This window comes from Mercenaria mercenaria, chromosome 4, assembly GCF_021730395.1.
Source record: "Mercenaria mercenaria strain notata chromosome 4, MADL_Memer_1, whole genome shotgun sequence".
In the NCBI taxonomy this organism is placed as follows: domain Eukaryota; kingdom Metazoa; phylum Mollusca; class Bivalvia; order Venerida; family Veneridae; genus Mercenaria; species Mercenaria mercenaria.
The window spans coordinates 36,477,670-36,499,473 of record NC_069364.1 but is presented as its reverse complement, the minus strand read 5'-3'; the positions used below and the strand labels follow the sequence as shown (position 1 = coordinate 36,499,473).

At 36.4% G+C, this 21,804-nt stretch overlaps 1 protein-coding gene across 9 annotated transcripts in view; it reads right to left on the bottom strand.

Moving 5' to 3' along the window:
- Positions 1-21,804, bottom strand: part of LOC123551449 (guanine nucleotide-binding protein subunit beta-like protein 1) — a 182,105-nt gene that overhangs the window by 58,517 nt on the left and 101,784 nt on the right. For 7 of the 9 annotated variants that reach the window (XR_006686410.2, XM_045340396.2, XM_045340394.2 and 4 more), the window contains one exon: positions 15,211-15,372. The exons of the other annotated variants lie outside the window; for them this stretch is intronic. Coding sequence is in view for 4 of the 7 variants with exons in the window: in XM_045340396.2 (XP_045196331.1) it covers positions 15,211-15,372 (162 nt within the window). In the remaining 3 variants the exon portion in view is untranslated. The remainder of the gene's footprint in view (positions 1-15,210; positions 15,373-21,804) is intronic. 9 annotated transcript variants of the gene reach the window in all.

Sequence of the window (21,804 nt, the reverse complement as noted above, 5' to 3'; positions counted from 1 at the left end):
CATTTAGGGAAAAATGACCACACCCCCTGGCAGCCATGTTTTTTGATGAATCAGTATAATTTGAACAATCTTGGTAGAGGGTGACAGAAGGACCATTTGTGTAAAATTACTTCAAAGTCGGATCATTGGTTTAGGAGGTGTGTGTGTTCGGGTTTAACGTCTTTTTCAACAATTTTTCAGTCATATAAACGACGGTGTCTACTTGTAGCAGTGAGCAATGCAAGCCTTCCAGCATGGCCTTGCAAAAAAGTAGGAGAAAAGTAGAAGGTCCCTACACAAAAAAGTAGGAAAAAACCAGGAGGTTTGCTGACAAAAAAGTAGGAAAAGTAGGAGGTTATTAACATAAAATTTGCAATGCTAACCTTAATTAAGAAATTTATAGCATAAGAGTGCTTTAACACTATTTATGCACGATGGGTGGTTATAAGTTGGGCATAATAATTTCACGAGGGCACAGCCCAAGTGAAATTATTTGAACGACGTATTACCACCCGAGTGTATTAATAGTGTTAAAGCACGCTTGTGCTATAAATTATTTTGATTCTAATATTCCCTTAATCTCAAACACTAGATAAACTAGAAATTGCTTTTGTAAAAAAGCGCATGTCTCCCCCAATGCAAAGTCCTATAGGCATGAAGTCAATAGGGGTCAGGAGCGAAAGCCAGAGACACTGATGGTTGGCTGCAATAGGGATCATCTACTTGGCATGTCCAGTCATCCCGCTAAATTTCAACACTCTTGGCCTAGTGGTTATCAAGTCACTGTTCAGGCTCCTGTGACCTTGACCTTTGATCAAGTAACCTCAAAATAAATAGGGGTCATCTACTCTGCATGTCCAATCATTCTATTAAGTTTCAACATTCTAGGTCAAGTGGTTCTAAAGTTATTTTCCAGAAATGATTTTACATGACCAGGCCCCTGTGACCTTGACCTTTAATAGACTGACCCCAAAATCAATAGGGGTCATCTACTCTGCATGTCCAATCATCCTATGAAGTTTCAACATTCTGGGTCAAGTGTTCTCAAGTTATTGATCGGAAATTGTTTTCCATGTTCAGGCTCCTGAGACCTTGACCTTTAACAGAGTGACCCCAAAATCGATAGGGGTCATCTACTCTGCATGTTCAATCATCCTATGAAGTTTCAACATTCTGGATCAAGAGGTTCTCAAGTTATTGATCGGAAATGGTTATCAATGTTTAGGCCCCAGTGACCTTGACCTTTAACGGAGTGACCCCAAAAACAATAAGGTCATTTACTCTGCATGAAAAATCATCCTATGAAGTTTCAACATTCTGGGTTGACAGGTTCTCAAGTTATTGATTGGAAACGGTTTTCCATGTTCAGGCCCCTGTGACCTTGATCTTTAACAGAGTGACCCCAAAGTCATTAGGGGTCATCTAACAGAGTGACCCCAAAATCAATAGGGGTCATCTACTCTGCATGATCAATCATTCTATGAAGTTTCAACATTCTGGGTCAAGTGGTTCTCAAGTTATTGATCGGAAATGGTTTTCCATGTTCAGGCCCCTGTGACCTTGACCTTTGACGGAGTGACCCCAAAAACAATAGGGGTCGTCTACTCCAGCAGCCCTACAACCCTATGAAGTTTGAAGGTTCTAGGTCAAATGGTTCTCCAGTTATTGCTCGGAAATGAAGTGTGACGTACGGACGGACGGGCGGACGGACGGACAGGGCAAAAACAATATGTCTCCCCCAGAGGGGGGGGAGACATAAATACAGAAGCGCTCTTTCTTGGTTGCAACAAAAACTTTGATGTCACCGCAGTTTAACGTGACATCATGAAACAAGAGTGCCAGAATGTCACAATATACGCCTGTCATAGCAAATTTCTTTACTCTAGCTGCTGTATTGCAAATGAATTTTAATTTTGTGGTTGTTTAGTAATCATTGTAAGTCTTTTGTTTTCCTAAGTCCACAAAAAAATTCCTTACCAGGTAGAGAGACCTTAAAATACACCTAAAATTTGAAAGTAACATCTATGTTGTACCACAGAAAAGTGGTTTTGGTTTTTCCCTATGGTCAATTATAAAAAAGTTACAATATAAGTTATTTATAGTAACAACTAAGGGAAGTTAATCTTTAAAAAAAAAAAAAAAAAAAAAAAAAAAAAAATCCAAAAAAAAAATAGAAGTCCACACAAAAATCTTCACCAGGTAGAGATTGGTCAAAATACACCTCAAAATTGGATGTAGCATGCATCTTGTACTACAGAAAAGTGGTCTCGATTTTTCCCTACGACTAGTAATGAAGAAGTTACAATATAAGCTATTTATAGTAACAACAAAGGGAAGTAATTCTAAAGAAAGGAACTGTGCATGACACTTCCTCTCATGATGGTGTATAATTGTGCCAAGTTACATCAAAATCCCTCCATGCATGAAGAAGAAATGCTTCGGACAAAGTCATTCTTGTATCTGACCTTTGGCCTCTAAGTGTGACCTTGACCTTTGACATAGGGACCTGGTTCTTGCGCATGACACTCCGCCTCGTGGTGGTGAACATTTGTGCAAAGTTATATCAAAATCCCTCTATGCATGAAGAAGAAATGCTCCGGACAAGGTTTTCATTCTTGTATCCTTTGACCTCTAAGTGTGACCTTGACCTTAGACCTTGGGACCTGGTTCTTGCGCATGACACTCCGCCTCGTGGTGGTGAACATTTACGCCAAGTTATATCAAAATCCCTCCATGCATGAAGAAGATATGCTCCGGACAAAGTTTTCTTTCTTGTATCCTTTGACCTCTAAGTGTGACCTTGACCTTAGACCTAGGGACCTGGTTCTTGCGCACGACACTCCGTCTCATGATGATGAACAATTGTGCCAACTTTCATCAAAATTCCTCCATGCATGAAGAAGATATGCTCCGGACAAAGTCATTTTAAGGGGGTCAGGGGGCTTTCCCCCTGGATAATTTTGAAATACAGTTATGAAATAGTGGCCTCTGGTGCGTTTCTGGGTCTAAATTTTGAGAAAAATTCCTTTGCCAAAATATTAGGGTATATCTTTGATGAGTATAGGTCACTACTCAGCCAACTGGGCTGGACCTGTACACTGGCAAGGCAACCGAATGATGACCCCAGATGTCTTGACTGGCAATTTCTGTGCTTGAGTCAGTGTGCCCATATGGTTTGGTAGGACTATGGGTACCTTGATATGAGTCAATGTATTGCAGGAGGCACCAAATGGCTGCAGAAACTGCCAGCAACACATCAAGAGTCCATCATCTGCAAATATATAACTACTGAAAAGGCTGTTTATTTTTTTTTCTATGTCAAGCAAAAAAGTAGGAGAAGTAGGAGGTTTTCATCAACAAGAGGGTCATGATGACCCTGAATCGCTCACCTGAGTAATATGAGCCACATGTTTAAAATGGCACACTGATGCTAAAATATTACAAAGTAGGTCAGAAGGTCACATTCATGGTCACTGAAAATCAGTTTTGAGATCGGTGTGCAAAACTGTACATGTCATCCAAATTTCAAGGCTGCATCTTAAAAAACAACAAAGTAGGTCAGTAGGTCAAGGTCACAGTCAAGTGACCCCTAATCGATTGGGGTCATCAGGTAATTATAATTAAACAGTCTAGGAAATATGATCTGATTTCGAAGTATATATTCCTACATAACTCATATAACAAGTGACCCCTGGGGCAAGGCCTCTTTCCACCCAAAGGGCATAATTTGAACAATTGTTAGAGATCCACAAGGCAATGCTACATACCAAATATCAAATGTCTATGCCTTGAACTTAAAGACAAGAAGATTTGTATTTTTCCTCTATATAGTTCTATGTTAAATTTGGGACCCCCAGGGCAGGGCCTCTATTCATCCCGGGGCATAATTTGAACAATTTTGGTAGAGGACCACAAGGCAAAGAAACACACCAAATATCAAAAGTCTAGGCCTTCCAGTTTCAAGCGAGAAGATTTTTGAAGCTTTTTCCTATATAAAATTTGAACTATGTAAAGCGCCTTTGAACGTGAAATTGATCATGAAAAGGGCGCTATATAAATCTGGTATAATAATAAGTCTATGTAAAACTTGTGATCCCCCGGGCGGGGCCTATTTTCACCCCAGGGGCATAATTTGAACAATCTTCATAGAGGACCATAAGATGATGTCACATGCCAAATATCAAGGCTCTACGCCTTGCGGTTTTGGACAAGAAGATTTTTAAATTTTTTCCTTTTGGTTGCCATGGCAACCAGAGTTCTAAATGGAATTCAATTCTTTGAACAATTTTGGAAGGGGGCCACCCAAGGATCATTCCTGTGAAGTTTGGTGTAATTCTTCCCAGTGGTTTTCAAGAAAAAGATTTTTTTAGAAACTGTTGACGGCTGCACGCCACACGACGGACGACTGATGACGGACATTGAGCGGTCACAAAAGCTAACCATGATCAAAGCACTGAAAGTACTGGAGGATCTATTGTCTCTGAACAACACAGATTGTACACATTATGTGTAAATATCAGGGGAACCTTTTCTAGTGTACAAATGTACACAAAGTTTGACATTTAACCATATATGTGAACTTTACTTTTGATGTAGGAACGCATGTGCTTGCCTTTTGCATTCAGTAATCATATTTTACCATCCTATGACGTATCACAGCAGTATCTTGAATGGTAATCAAAAAGTATATTTTAACAAAACTGAACTGAAAATTCAAAGCTTGCACAACAGGTAATATTAAGTTAAACGTACTTTTTGTAAAATCCATTCAATATTTATTTATTGTCTGTAAACAATATTATTGTTGAATATAACAATACAAATATATTAAAGCTATGAATAGCTTTTGACTTTCGTATATTGGGGGTGGGGGTTAGTGTTACACTATAATTTTCCTACATGGTGTAAGAAGCATTCTGACATTGAAATATGGAGAGGATTTAGCAAAATGTTGTAAAACTTGAGAATACAATATCAGAAGAATTCAAAACAAATGTATACACATTATAATGACAAAGTGAAATTGTATGGTTATGTCTACATGTATTTTCCTCCATCTATTTTATTTCAAGAAATTGAAAATGCTGAAATTAATCCAACATTAAATTCTTCAATCAAATGCAAGTTTAAGAAATTACCTATGTAATTATTTTGAAACAGGATGAGAATATCATTTCTTCATAAATACTTTTAAGTCTGTTGTGAAGCATTTTCTAAACCTTTAGTCCTCTTGTCAAACTAGAAATACTTCAGTCACACTGGTAAAAAAACCCCACTAAAATTGAGTTGTAAGAACATACAAATTGGACATTCTGTCTGTTTTTGGCAATCAGGAACAGAAACCAAAAGCACTTAACTGCAGTGCCACCTGCAAATTCATAGGTGAACATTCATGCCAAGTTACATCAAAATCCAACCATGCATGAAGAAGAACTTCAATTTGAAATTTGACCCCAACTGTGACCTTGACCTTTGAGATAGGAACATGGGGTTTATGCATGTCACATCTTCTCACTTAGGTAAACATTCATGCTAAATATAAATAAGATTGGTCCATGCATGTAAAAGTTATGGTCCGGACAAAATTCGACAGACGCGCACACACAAACACCTACTCGCCAAAATGACGACTAAGTCCAGCTAGCGGAGCTCACCGCAAGCAAGCTCAACAAAAACTCATTTCTGTTGTTCAGAAGCTAATTGTTTCTTTTATATTTTTGCTTAATCTGGAATTTACACATGTTCACTTAATGTTTACTGGACCCAATGCTTTTCTAAAATCTTGTTTCAAATCAAAATTTTGTTTGCACATAAGTATCGATATCTTTAGTAAATAACAGGTATTAGTCATGAGAAAACCAACATAGTGGATTTCCTACCAGCATGAATCCTGACCAGACTGGGCAGATTTGCAGGCTGGTCTGGATAAGCGGTGGTTGCAAACAAACTATGTTGGTTTTCTCATGGTGCGGCTCAAGAAATCTAATACTGGACGGCTAGAAAATCTCCTGGCTAGGCATCCAGTTATCGGATGGCTAAACACTTCCTTTAATATTTGCCGAATTTGCCATTGTATTTTCACCATTATGTTTTCTGTAACTTTCCATATAAACCGACAAGAAAAAAAAGTAGGACAGCAAACTTTTGAAATCACCACCCGATTTTAAGTAGGAGTGGGACGATTACTCGGTTAATTTGATCTAATTTGATTACTAGGTGAAACCAGTTTCAATTTTGCAAAACCGCTAATCGCTCTCAAACAATAAAAATCACGAACAGTACTTTATCTTTATACATTTCTTTGACTAGTACATAGACACGCAATATATTTCTGCTAAAACACAGTGGACATAGTCAATAGTCAATAATTTGCTTGTCATGATATGCTTAAAATAAAATGCACCAAAATATGACTTATTAATTATCACACTGCTTGCAAACGATAAAGTCTGGAAGTCCCTTTGTAATCAGCTGCTGGAAGTACCTTGACACAGTCATCAGGAAAGAAAACAGCATTTTAAATATGGCAGCCGATTAAACAGTTTGGTTCGATTTCATACAAATAATTAATCGGTTTCAAAACTTTGAAATCCTCCCAGCCCTAATTTTAAAGATAAAATATGTCTCTCAGTATTCATATTGTCCTGTATGTGTTGTCTAGAGGTTTGATTTTTGGCCCCCTAGTCACTGCTAATTTTAATATTTTCGTACCGATGACAATTCATCTTTGTTATTTTTTCTCTTACTGTAATAATGTCTGAATACTGAATATGAAACATTACATGTATATATTTCTTTCAGATTTTTAGATTTTAACATTTTCTTCAATGGATTTTCAAAGGTAAAACAGTTTAAAATATTTGCAATTTTCATATTTTAGTATTCAAATATTTTTCAAATGAATATCTGTTTTAAATGACATTTAACACAATAGCGGCAATGTGATGTTCAAAATTTTAGAAAACCAGTAGATAAGCGTTCATAAAAAAATCCATTTTATTCGAAATAAAGTCAAAATTGATTAATGAATTGCTTGGTTTATAAGCTTTCCATTCATCAAAAAAATATTTCTAAATTTGTGTTTTAAGGATTAAAGTTTATGTCGTTAGAAAAACATAACATTGACGTTTGGCAATCAATGTTTTATCATTTCTAAAAAAAGAATATCAATGGATTTGTATACAAAAATCGGTAATCTATTGAGACGTTGAAAAATGTACTTTGGTATGCATTCACACAATATTTTGTTTACAGATAAGTATTGATATCTTAAGTAAATAACATATAAAATCATTACTCATTCATTAAGAAATCAATAACCTAATGGCAAGAAGATCCCCTGCAAATTTGCTAGCTGTCCGGTCACCGGAGGGCTAGTCAAAATAATTTGATGTTCATACTGTTTTATATTTGTGACAGGCAATCTTAACATCAAAACTTTGAAGGACCAAAATAAAGGAAGATAAATCAAATTACACAGTCATGTAAAGTTATTGGTTTTATCACTAAGGCGTAAAAAAAAAATTGTTTGTTTTGACCTACCCTAAATTTTTGACCCAGCCCTAAATTAATGTTTTTATGGACTTCGAGAATTTTTTTTCCCAACTTTTTAACAAAAAGATGCAAAACTGCACTTTTTATGCTTTAAACAGGGCTAGTGATGTTGGAAATCAACTCACTGATGCTCTTAAGGCATTACCCTCTTATTTGCTTTCATTTTTTGAAACAAAAATAATTTCTGAAAAGTCTCCCTTAATAAAAAAAAAATTCCATAAAAAAAAAAATTCCGACTTACCTACCCTAATTTTTTTGAGCATGTTACCGGAAACCAAGAATTTTTTAAAGCCTAATTCACTTGTGAAGTAACGATAGATGTTAATCGTGTACAGTACATACATAGGTTTAAATCACCAGAACATTCGTAATTTTGGATATTATTTGATAATTTTTACATAAATCAATCAGGAATTGAAAACCCTTTTGATACAATAGTTGCATTTGAATTTATTGCCAATTCCGTGAAATTATTGGCATTTAAACTTATAGCATGTAAAGCGTCAGCGGCGATGAAAGTTTCATCGGAAATTGCTTCAACCATTTTGGTCTTTCAAGTATTTGACGCAAGTGGGGATATTGCTCATATGATAAAATATCTCAATATTTCCAAGGACAGCGTCAAATTAGTTTGACTACTGGACGGCTAGAATGCAGGCTAGTAGTAGACATCCAGTTACCAGACGGCTAGACACTTCCAATAATAAAAAAGCAATTTGTTCACCATAATCAGAAGCTTTTCTTAAATTCTTATTTGTCTTGGAACTGATTGATGAAAATAATTAATGTTTCCTTCAGTCAATGAACTATAAAATACATTTATTTTTATAGCTCTTTGCTTTAGATTGTGCTCATGACTTGTTGTAATTGTAAATAAAACATTTACAACAAGAGCTGTCTCCGTAGGATGACACATGCCCCCCATGGCACTCTGAATGAATAGTTATGGCCGATGTTAGAGTTTAGGACCTTTGACCTACGAAGCTGGGTCTTGCGCGCGACACATCGTCTTACTGTGTCACACATTCATGCATAGTTATTTTAAAATCCATGCATGAATGACAAAGATATGGACCGGACATGCCCATCAATGCACTATCATGAAAAATGATCTTTAACGTCTAAGTGTGACCTTGACCTTTGAGCTACGGACCTGGGTCTTGCGTGTGACACGTCGTCTTATTGTGGTACACATTCATGCCAAGTTATTTGAAAATCCATCCATCGATGACAAAGATATGGACCGGACACGCCCATCAATGCACTATCCTTTAACATCTAAGTGTGACCTTGACCTTTGAGCTACGAACCTGGGTCTTGTGCAGGACACGTCGTCTTACTGTGGTACACATTAATGCCAAGTTATTTGAAAATCCATCCATCGATGACAAAGATATGGACCGGACACGCCCATCAATGCACTATCCTTTAACGTCTAAGTGTGACCTTGACCTTTGAGCTACAGACCTGGGTCTTGCGTGTGACACGTCGTCTTATTGTGGTACACATTCATGCCAAGTTATTTGAAAATCCATCCATCGATGACAAAGATATGGACCGGACACGCCCATCAATGCACTATCCTTTAACATCTAAGTGTGACCTTGACCTTTGAGCTACGAACCTGGGTCTTGCGCAGGACACGTCGTCTTACTGTGGTACACATTAATGCCAAGTTATTTGAAAATCCATCCATCGATGACAAAGATATGGACCGGACACGCCCATCAATGCACTATCCTTTAACGTCTAAGTGTGACCTTGACCTTTGAGCTACAGACCTGGGTCTTGCGCACTGCATGTCGTCTTACTATGGTACACATTAATGCCAAGTTATTTGAAAATCCATCCATCGATGACAAAGATATGGACCGGACACGCCCATCAATGCACTATCCTTTAACGTCTAAGTGTGACCTTGACCTTTGAGCTACGGACCTGGGTCTTGCGCACTGCACGTCGTCTTACTGTGGTACACATTCATGCCAAGTTATTTGAAAATCCATCCATCGATGACAAAGATATGGACCGGACACGCCCATCAATGCACTATCCTTTAACGTCTAAGTGTGACCTTGACCTTTGAGCTACGGACCTGGGTCTTGCGCACTGCACCTCGTCTTACTGTGGTACACATTCATGCCAAGTTATTTGAAAATCCATCCATCGATGACAAAGATATGGACCGGACACGAAAATTGCTGACAGACCGACAGACGGTTCAAAAACTATATGCCTCCCTTTGGGGGCATAAAAAGCGTGGTAACAACTAATCATAACTGTTACCAGCAATTACTTTATACACTTGCTATACAGTACATAATACGTACATGTTACTTATTGTATATTGAGTAACGAATCTCTAACCAATTCCATTAAAATTGGGGACAAACTGACTGGGGCGAAATTACGCCTTAATCCTGCATAAACAGATAAATTTATACCTTCATTAATAAACTAGAGTCTAGAGCATTTACAGATTAAATCAGTATGTTTGTTGTACAATAAAGTTATGATTTTATGCTTTGTCTGATGATCTGTATAGCTGGAATGAGATATTAACCTCTTTTTGTTTGTGGAAAAATGTAGTATTGCTGAGCATGCAAAGGACGTAAATGAAACAGAGGGAGGTAACTTTTTTAAGACTAATCGAACTACAGCTGTTTCCCTTGCTATCTCGGACTGTTTTTTTACAGTTCAATAAAATCTTATCGATGTTACCATCAAAATCGCTACAAAAAAGACTTAAAACTCTTCTAGGCTAGCTGTAATCTTAAGTCTTAAGGATTAGTCTGTGCTGTAAACAAAGCTGGCATCGTAGGTTTGTCGGTGACCTAGTTTTCACGCATTAATATGTTACTGTAGTCAGAAATACACAACAGAAATGTACAGTCAAATACCGTTACCTCGATATTCAAGGGACTGTAAAAACTGCATCGACGTATCCGAAGTTCGATGAAACGATATCGACGATATCTGGGACTACTTTGTTCTTTTGTCCGACGTCTATATTGTCATTATATCCAATGCTTTTTCCATAGGGTTTGAAAGGGGAAAGAAATGATACAAAATGTAAATACGATATTAATCTTATTGACAAATAAAGCATCTTAATTTATTTAAATACATACATACAACTTTTTAATTTTTCAAAATATGCATTTAAATATTAACATTTTATTCCTTCCCTAAACTAGTCTGAATGCAGCGATAATGTTCCTAATTGAGTAGTCATTTTGACTGTGCTTCGATAACGAAAATTTGCCTGTTAAATACGCATACTGTTACTCAATCCTAAATGGCAGATTTTTACTGCGTCAAACAGAAATTATTTCATCCAAATTACTTGTTATATTGGAAAACAGCTTTCCTGCTTTTATACAAAGAATTATAAAATAAATTTTATGACATTTATATTGGATTAAAGATTAAATAACAAACAAAACAAACACACAAACTAACTTAAGTATGGTTAATACATCGCCGGACAACAATAAGTTGATTTTCACACCTTACAAATCACATGGATATTTTTTGACAATCTGTGATATCGACAAAACCAGGTGTAAAAACAGTATACATAAGTTGACGGGACTGGAAAATCTCATCAAGCTAAACAAAATATCGAGCTAATCATATCGAGGTCATGATAAATAATTACATTAAAATAAATAGGGAAAAATCAGGAGCGACTCAAACACATCGGGCTAACCGGAGTATCGAGCTAAACAATATTGAGGTAACGATATTCAACTGTATATCATAAAAATTGAAAAAATACGTTAACAATTTTTTGTTTTGGACGTTCAACAGCTGAAAATACAGTCGTGCCAGAATAATTATATTTTGATGGTTGACTAAATCTATGGCATGGAACTACCTTCCGCACTATTTTGTTCGGTTTGCAGTAAGGAAATTTCTGCATTGTTAACTTTGGATCGATTGTGAGACAATCGATCCAAAAAAGTAGGAGGCATTCAAAAAAGTAGGAAAAAGTAGGAAAAGGTAGGAACGCGGGAAGGCCTGGGAATGCCCAACTTTATAGTGCTGCCTCACTGGAATATCATGGCATGATATCCCACCCAGTCACATTATACTGACACCAGGCTGACCAGTCCTAGCACTATCCTCTGAGCGCCAAGCAAAAAGCTGCTAGTACCATTTTCTACGTCTTTGGTATAACGCAGCCTGGGATCGAACCCACGACCTCCTGCTCTCGAAGCGGGCGCTCTATCACTAGGCTACCGAGGCGGTTAAGTTTAGGAGATATTGTTTGAAGATTTTTATATTTTTAGCTCTGGCGGCCCCTATGTGCAACCAAGCAGAACCGTTTGAACAATTTTGGAAGAGGACCACTCAAGGAACATTCATTCAGTTGTTTTGGAGGAGATGTCATTTAAACATAATTGTTTACGATGGACGGATGAATGCATGACGTACACCGGACACAGCGAGCTAAAAAGGTGGTTGTTTCTACATATTTTTGCTTAACATTCTGCTATTATCGTATCAAAACTGCTACAGAATTCAAGCTATGTTTATTTTCTAGCGGTGCTGAAAGTTGCAGGTGATAATATTAAATAATGAATGCACTACGCGTGTTTTTTGTGTGTACATAACGCCTAAATTACGCAGTGTATTGTTGAACTAAAAGATTACCTATTTTGTTTTACTTTATTTACCTTCTTCCTGGTGTCTTCTGGTTTTGTACTGTACATCATCACTACTGGACTTTCCTATGGTGGCTTCTTTCATATACCTGGTGTCCAGGACCGTGCGCTGTATGCCACCATAGGTCCCTAACACATACATAAAAGAATGCTGGCCTAACTTTTAATGTTTATTTTGTAATGTTCTTATAGTGTCATTTAAAAAGCTATTTTTTGAGGTCATTTCTATTAGTTTTATTTAGATTAAAGTTTATACTGTTCAAAATTTGTTAAAATTGAGTAAAATTTGATAAAATTAGTAAATTTGATCAAATCAGTGTCAGCCTTTGCCAAAAAACGAAAACAAAAAGACTCAGAATTTTGAATTTTATTTGTGCCAAAACATCTTTAAAATTCTGTTCTAAAATTATAGTTAAAAATAATATAGTAATCAAAGGCCTGAATGGCCTGAGTCGGCTAATGATTGATGTACTGACAGTATAGTCTACCAGTTTCAGTTTGTTTTTAGTTTTTTTCTTAAAACTTCATAACACAGCTCGATATTTACCCAAAATATTATATCCGGATACGATTACACTTTTCTCCAGTTTGAACAATATATTTTACAAATTGTGATGATACGAAGACATTTAGCAGCAATTGGCAGTATCTGACATTGAAGTTTACGGTTAAATTACCTCTTATTTACATCTTTTCATAAAAAGGCTGTTTCGTTTGCCAAACATAGATGATCTACTTTCGATTTCAAAAACTACAAGAAAATACAATTTAATGTTTCGCCGATTTGTTTATTTCTCGAAAAATAAAAATTAAAATCATTTTTAATATCAGTAGTAACTAAACAAACCAGTAAGAGCTTCTTCTTCCGATTATTAATCCGTTTACTGACTGCAAAATTCAACCCATGCAAAGTTTATAGAAATCATACGATGCGTGTTTACGTTCAATGTGGGAGAATTAAGGCTGATCGGCTATGTTACCTAATGCATCCAGACGATTCAGATTTTGTTTTTAAAAAAGCATTGTGTGCGTTTCTGTAATTTTATATACGTTTTTATACGCTTAGAAATTATTAGACATGCATATTTGCATTATTTCTATACGTAATTTACGCTAATACGCATCTTATCTGGAGCCCTGCTGGAACTATTTTTTGTCTTTCGCTGGATGTTACCCAAGCTTTGTAAGCCTGCGCAATTCTTAAAATGCACATTTATGCTTAATGAGTTACATTCGAGAATTGCACAATTACAAGTCATAAATATGATAGATTACATCGTATATTGGTCATAGCAAAGGGAATTGACACAACTTAACTTCATTCATGCAGTGAACTGTTTGAAGTTTGAGAAATCTAATGGAACTACATCCGTTCACTGTGTTATTTGGTCCATTTAGAGAATCGTTGGATAGCAAGGACTCGTCAAAAGGCTTTCAGCCTTTAGCCGACTCAAAAACTGGTGACCATCTTTGTCGAAATGTAAAGTGTGTGCAAGGATCTGCCTCCTAATTTTTAAAATCATGGTCTGAAATTGGCCTATATATATATATTGCTTAAAATTTGTATAGTTTTATAAGGTTTCTTCAATATATAAATTGTAAAATTTTAATCGATAATATAAACAATAGGAGCTTGAAATATTATATAATTTTCAGCAAACCATTTTTTTCACCGTGAGTGTGGAGGAGTGTGGGCGGGGGGGGGAAGGTTTTTGTATATACTTGTGGTGGAAAAATAAACATTAAATTTACAAGGGCTGGTTCCGTATCAGCCCTCTTAAATTCAGTGACAACATAACACAAGAAGGCCACTGGACGGACCCTGAAGCCGGGGAATATTGTGAAACGAAGCAAGCGAGAGGAGAGGGACCAGTTGTGGAGCATTCAACTACATCACACTATCCAGGCTCCCCCTCTCCTTGCCTCTCAGCAGAACTCGCGCAATAACAAATACTTCTTTCCTCGGAGGTATGTGGCATTATATCAAAGAAAAAAATACTGTAGTTCTCGAGCAGACACTGTCAATTTTGACCAATTCAAGGGCCATAACTCTGAAGGATTTTCTTGAAACTTTGGTCAAGTGTATCTCCAGATGTTACAGAACAAGCTTGATGATCCTTGATGATGTTTATCAAAAGAAGTTTGTTTTTAGCTCTTGCAGCCCCAAAAGGGGCCAACTGTCCCAACAAAACAAAAACTTGGGAGAAGACTTAACAAGAGCTGTCAGTGGACAGCGCGCTCGACTATTCTCAGTGCTTGATAGTATAATATAAGCAATGAGTAAAACTTTAACATTACAATAAGCATATTCTAAGTCGAAAAGGGGCCATAATTCAGTCAAAATGCTTGATAGAGTTGCCTCCACCTTTTTACAGACTGGGGTCATGATGGTAAACAAGGATGCAAAATATGAAAGCAATATCTCAATGGACTTTGAAAATATTTGGGGTGGTACGCAAACTTTAACATTTGTGTGACGCTCACACTAACGCTCACGCCGATGCCGGGGCGAGTAGGATAGCTCCTCTATTCTTCGAATAGTCGAGCTAAAAATGGTGCTAAGACCAAGTCTGATGAAGATCCATGAGTGATTCATGAAAAGAAATAGTTTAAAGGTAAAAGCTCTAATGGCCCCTAAAAGCGGCTTTCTGTCCTCATTTGATATGAATTTGGAGAGGAACTTTAAACAATGCTACAGATTTTGATGAAGATCTATTCAGCGGTTCATGAGAAGAAGTCCTTTAAAAGCTTTTCTATTTTTCACTCTAGCAACCCCTAAATTTAATTCTGACCAGTAGTTTCAGAGAAAAAGATGTTTATGTAATTTGCAGACAATGAGTTAAAGACGATGGACCACATCCACCTACACCAATAGCCTATCTGAACAGATCAGCTAAAATCCATTCATCTGTTTGCTTATGTCATTGCTTCGATAATCCTTGAAACTTTTTTCATGCATTAAATAACACACTTATTTTATGAAATCAAATACTAAACATGGACTTACCACATTTTTTGTTTGAATTGTCATGCTTAAGCTGAGAAATGACTTTCACAGTGTTAAGGTCATACACATCCACTTCTGATTGGTTGAAGCCTGGTACAGCAAGTGTTCCATCAGCTAATAAACAACTTCCACAGAACCCAGTGTCAGAGCATTTTAGTTCACCTGAAATAATATTTTTTTGATTTTTTGAACAGTACTAACACAAACCAATTGTGAAGTTTCATTAAAAACAACTAGAAGGTTAGAAGGAAACATGCTGACAGTGTTTAATCAAAGCACCGAAAGTACAGAAAGGCTGGCTACCACGATGAAAACTGAGCAGGAAAGATGTTTGCAAAATCTTATGATATTATGGGTTTTCCATATCAAACTAAGGCAAGTATAGGGTATTATTGTGATGGACCATCTTGATTAACTTGTGAAGGTAGTGTAAGGATATTACAGACTATAGATAGTGAAAAAATACATTGTGTTTGCTTCATTGGGGGTAATTAGTGAGACAAACAGCACATAATTCTCACTTGGGAATCTGAAACTGCAAAGTTTAATATCTTACAAAAAAAAGTCAGGTTCCGAGAACGCAATCCAATCAAACCACAACCCCGTAACAGTGTATGTATGATTTGTATACATAAACATAATTATCTTCAAAATATAAATGGAATGAAAATTATAGACAAACAAGAGCCATGTTAGACATGGCTAATCCCCCCGCCAGGCATATTATAAATGAAGGCTAAAGTTCCTGGCAAGTTAGTGTCTGGAAGTATTAATTTTGGGGAAAGCTTTGAAGAACTGTTAGTTGTGGTCCGCATCTGGGGTTTAAAAGATGTGTCAGTGGTGAGGTGGTTTACTGCTAAATTTTATTAATTTTCATGAACAGTATAGCTATGATGTTTTTCTATATGGCTACTGTAAAAAGAAGGAATGAAAAGCTAACAGGGAACAAGAGTGCCAGAATGTCACAATATACGCCCATCACAGCAAATTTCTTTACTCTAGCAGCTGTATTTGCAAATGGAATTTTAATTTTGTGGTTGTTAAGTAATCATTGTAAGTCTTTTGTTCTTCTAAGTCCACAAAAAAAACTCCTTACCAGGTAGAGATACCTTAAAATAGACCTAAAATTGGAAAGTAACGTCTATGTTGTACCACAGAAAAGTGGTCTTGTTTTTTCCCTATGGTCAATTATAAAAATGTTACAATATAAGTTATTTATAGTACCAACTAAGGGAAGTTAATTTAAAAAAAAAAATTAAAAAAAATGTAAGTCCACATAAAAATCTTAACCAGGTAGAGATTGGTCAAAATACACCTCAAAATTGGATGTAGCATGCATGTTGTACAACAGAAAAGTGGTCTCGATTTTTCCCTACGATTAGTAATGAAAAAGTTACAATAAAAGCTATTTAAAGTAACAACAAAGGGAAGTAATTCTAAAGGGAACTGCGCATGACACTCCGTCTCATGGTGGTGAACATTTGTGCCAAGTTATATCAAAATCCCTCTATGCATGAAGAAGAAATGCTCCGGACAAGGTTTTCATTCTTGTATCCTTTGACCTCTAAGTGTGACCTTGACCTTAGACCTAGGGACCTGGTTCTTACGCATGACACTCCGCCTTGTGGTGGTGAACATTTGTGCCAAGATATATCAAAATCCCTCCATGCATGAAGAAGATATGCTCCGGACAAAATTTTTTAAGAAAATATGATAAAGGGGAATAACTCAAAAAATAGGCAAGGTAGAGTTATTGTTCTTGCACATTGCACTTCCTCCCAATGTGTTCTATCAGTGTATGAAGTTTGAAGAAAATTCCTCCAGTACATTTAGAGTAATGCTCTGGACAAATTTTTTAAGAAAATAAGATAAAGGGGAATAACTCAAAAATTAGGCAAGGTAGAGTTATTGTTCTTGCGCAATGCACTTCCTCCCAATGTGTTCTATCAGTGTATGAAGTTTGAAGAAAATCCCTCCAGTACTTTTGGAGTTATGCTCCGGACAAAGATCGTTGCAGACGGACGCACACACACACGGACGGAGAGCATTTCTAATATCCCCTTCGCCTTTGGCGGGGGGATAAACAAGGGCAAAATGAACAATGAAAGGAACACAGTCGGCACTGTCTTGTAAAAATGTCTGTGGCAAACACACCATAGGTTAATTTAAACTGGATTATGCTACCTTTTTTTAACCTTATCATTGGCCCCCACCATGGTTTCAAACTTAACACTAAAAAGCCAAGTTGATTCGTTGACTTTAATATAGCATGGACTTGCATATAAATAAGTAAAATCTCATATCAATATACCGTGTTTAGGAGACTATCTTAGGAACAATGAAATTGCTTTAAAATGTTTATGGCACGCCAATTTGCCCAATAATTACGTGAACCACAGATTAACGATCGATAAACTAGGTTTTTCGAACGTAAAACCAGGTTTTTCGAATACTAACTTATATTTTCCAGCGAAAACATAGGATAATAAACATAGGTTCACGTTCATAAACTATAGTTTACAAGCGTGAACTGGGCTTCATAAGCGTACATAGGATAATGACCGTAAACATAGGATAACAAATGAAATTTGTAGTTTATTCGAGAATCCTAGTTTATCAAATGTAAAACATGGTTTACGGTCGATATATTAAGATTAAAGAATCAACTATGAAATTTCAGGCATGAACATGGGTTTACAGCCGTGAACCTATATCTACGTTTACGAACGTGAACCCCAGTTTATGACCGTGAGCCTAGGTTTATTATCATGAACCATACTTTACAGACGTGACATGTATGGAAATTGTCCAATAATTACATGATCCCAGGTTCACTGTCGAAAAACTAGGATTTACTATGGATAGACTAGGTTTTTCGAGTTAACCTATTCTTTCGAGCGAAAACATAGGATAACGTTGTATACCATAGTTCACGCTCGTGAACATAGGCTCATGTTCGTATATCCAAGTTAGAGTTCAATCTAGAAACCTAGTTTATCAAACGTAAACATGGGTTCAAGAGCGTAAACTATGGTTTACGCCCATTTATCATATGTTTTCGTTCGAAAATATATGTTAGTATTCGATAATCCTAGTAGTTTTTCGCCCAAGAACGTAATTATTGGATAACTGGATTGCCGAGAATCATTGTTTACAGACGTGAACCTATGTTTACGACCGTGAACTTGGGTTTACGAGCATAAACACAAACGTGAACCTAGGTTTACGTCCGATTAACTTGTTTCTCGAACAAAACTATGATTTTCGGTCATTATCCTATGTTCACAAGCGTGAACCTATGTTTACGGTTGTAAACCTAAGTTCACAGTTGTTAACATAATGTTCACTTTCGTAAACATAGGTTCACCCTCGTTAACTTAGAATAATGACCGAAATTCATTGTTCAACTGAAAAACATAAACCTGGGTTCACGGGCATAAACTATGGTTTATGCCCATTATCTTATGTTTTCGCTCGAAAATATAGGTTAGTATTCCAAAAACCTAGTTTATCGATTGCTAATCCTAGTTTTTCAACCGTTAACCTTGGTTTACTGTATTATTGGACAATTGGCGTGCCATAAACGTTTATATATGTTTATAAAGAAGCGATAATAAACATTGAGGGACGTAATATCAGATAAAATATAAAGGTAACAAACACAACATCTATACTTCTATATGCAAATCCCCCCCCCCCCCCCCCCCCCACATCATGTATGAACACTGATCAGATGGGGTGATTTTCGCGATTTTCTTGTCGGTATGAGGGAAATCTTGGGCTCGAACCCCGCTACAAACAGGACTGTTAATGATTATTGTCTAGTCCTTTTCCTTCCCTAATACGACGTTTTGGAAAATTGACGGACCCGTAATAGTGTACCTCCTTTTTTGAAGGGTATTCAACTCCTACCATAAGACTACTTTATCTAATTTTTCAGGAGGGCATAGGTTCAAGCCCCACTAGGACCAAACTTTTTCATTATATTTCTTTTATCTAGTAAGATAAACTGTATTTTGAAGACTTATTATCATTGATTTGTTGTACAAAAGGGGTAATCTTTCATTTGATTAGGCAGTTTTTGCTGTTTAAAATGAATTTAACCTCTGATACAAAAGGGTGAAGGTTTAGACATCTTTGAAAATACTTAGTTACATTTTGTAAAAGTTCTTGATTTTGCATTTATTCTTTAGTTTACAAAGTTTGGAAGAAATGTAGGCAGGTTTTACTTCTGCCCTATGGTTCTTTTTGAATGCAAAGACCAAGGCCATATTTTTTCAGTGTTGGGCCACACCAAATTAAAAAGTTGTTCATCGGATTTGCCGCTCGTATATTTTCAGAAACACAAAAAAAATATTCTTTTTGTTTTTGTCTTGCGTTCGCCCCATTGAAAAAATTCAAGGTAAAAGTTTTGGTGCGCTACTTTTACGGACGTTACAGTGTACAAATGCTTATAATTCCAGTTCCAGATTGTTCTAAAATGTAATTTAATAACAAATAATACCTTTCGTCTATAATATATGAGGACACTTCCATCTAGCTGCATTAAAGTTACTTCCCCTTATGCAGTTTGCCATTTTCTTCCAATGTTTACCAAATTGAATTGATACTAAAATCGGACTTATTTCATTGAAAATTGGATGAAAACACACACTAATTTATTTGATAACATCAATGTACATTATTTTGGTAAGGGTACATACATATTGATGCATGTCACTTTTCTGTTTTCTGTTTTTCCTGTCAAAATGATCAGCATTTTTATACGAAAGTGGGTGGGGTATGGAATTTACATTATGAGTTGTGTTCAGACCAATTTAAAGCTTCAAACTTTTCAGTCCTTGAGTAAAATAATGTTAATGCACATTATTCACCATTTCAGACCTTAATTGAAACTTTGTTTCTACAAATTTAATCTGTTAAGGAAGTTTAAAGTTAGAACAAGACGGAGCTGGCCGTAAGACAGCATGCTCGACATTTCTCAGTGCTTGACTCTGAATTAGAGCTTTGCCAGTAAAAGACATAACAGTCAATAACTTTGAAAGTAACAGAGTAACAGATATTGGATGTAATATGAATTTTAACCAAAAAATCTAAGTTTAACAAGAGGGCCATGAAGGCCCTGTATTGCTCACCTGACCTATTGACCTAAAGATCATCAAGATCAACATTCTGACCAAGTTTCATTAAGATATGGTCATAAATGTAGCCTCTAAAGTGTTAACTAGTTTTTCCTTTGATTTGACCCGTGACCTAGTTTTTGCCCCCACATGACCCAGATTTAAACCTGACCTAAAGATCATCAAGATTAACATTCTGATTAAGTTTCATGAAGATACAGTCATAAATGTGGCCTCTAGAGTATTAACAAGCTTTTCCTTTGATTTGACCTAGTGACCTAGTTTTTTAACACACCTGACCCAGATTTAAACTTAACCTATAGATCATCAAGATTAACATTCTGACCAAGTTTCATTAAGATATGGTCATAAATGTGGCCTCTAAAGTGTTAACTAGCTATTCCTTTGATTTGACCCCCGTGACCTAGTTTTTAACCCGACATGACCCAGATTCAAACTTGACCTAAAGATCATCAAGTTTAACATTCTGACTAAGTTTCATGAAGATATAGTCATAAATGTGGCCTCTAGAGTGTTAACAAGCTTTTCCTTTGATATCACCTAGTGACCTAGTTTTTGACCCCATCTGACCCAGATTTAAACTTGACCTAAAGATCATCAAGATTAACATTCTGACCAAGTTTCATTAAGATATGGTCATAAATGTTGCCTCTACAGTGTTAACTAGCTTTTCCTTTGATTTGACCCCGTGACCTAGGTTTTGACCCTACATGACCCAGATTCAAAATTATCCTAAAGATCATCAAGTTTAACATTCTGACTAAGTTTCATGAAGATATAGTCATAAATCTGGCCTCTAGAGTGTTAACAAGCTTTTCCTTTGATATGACCTAGTTTTTGACCCCACCTAACCCAGATTTGAACTTATGCTATAGATCATCAAGATTAACATTTTGACCAAGTTTCAATAAGATATGGTCATAAATGTGGCCTCTACAGTGTAAACTAGCTTTTCCTTTGATTTGGCTTGGTGACCTAGTTTTTTATCCTACATGACCCAGATTCAAACTGGACCTAAAGATCATCAATATTAACAATCTGACCAAGTTTCATGAAGATACAGTCATAAATGCGGCTTCTACAGTGTTAACAAGCTTTTCCTTTGATTTGACCTGGTGACCTAGTTTTTGAACCCAGATGACCCAATATCGAACTTGTCCAAGATTTTATTAAAGGTAACATTCTGACCAATTTTCATTAAGATTGGGCCCAAAATGTGACCTCTAGAGTGTTAACAAGCTTTTTCTTTGATTTGACCTGGTGACCTAGTTTTTGACCCCAGATGACCCAATATCGAACTCGTCCAAAATTTTATTGAGGGTAACATTCTGACCAAGTTTCATAAAGACTGGGCCAAAATTGTGACCTCTAGAGTGTTAACAAGCTTTTCCTTTGATTTGACCTGGTGACCTAGTTTTTGACCCCAGATGACCCAATATCGAACTCGTCCAAG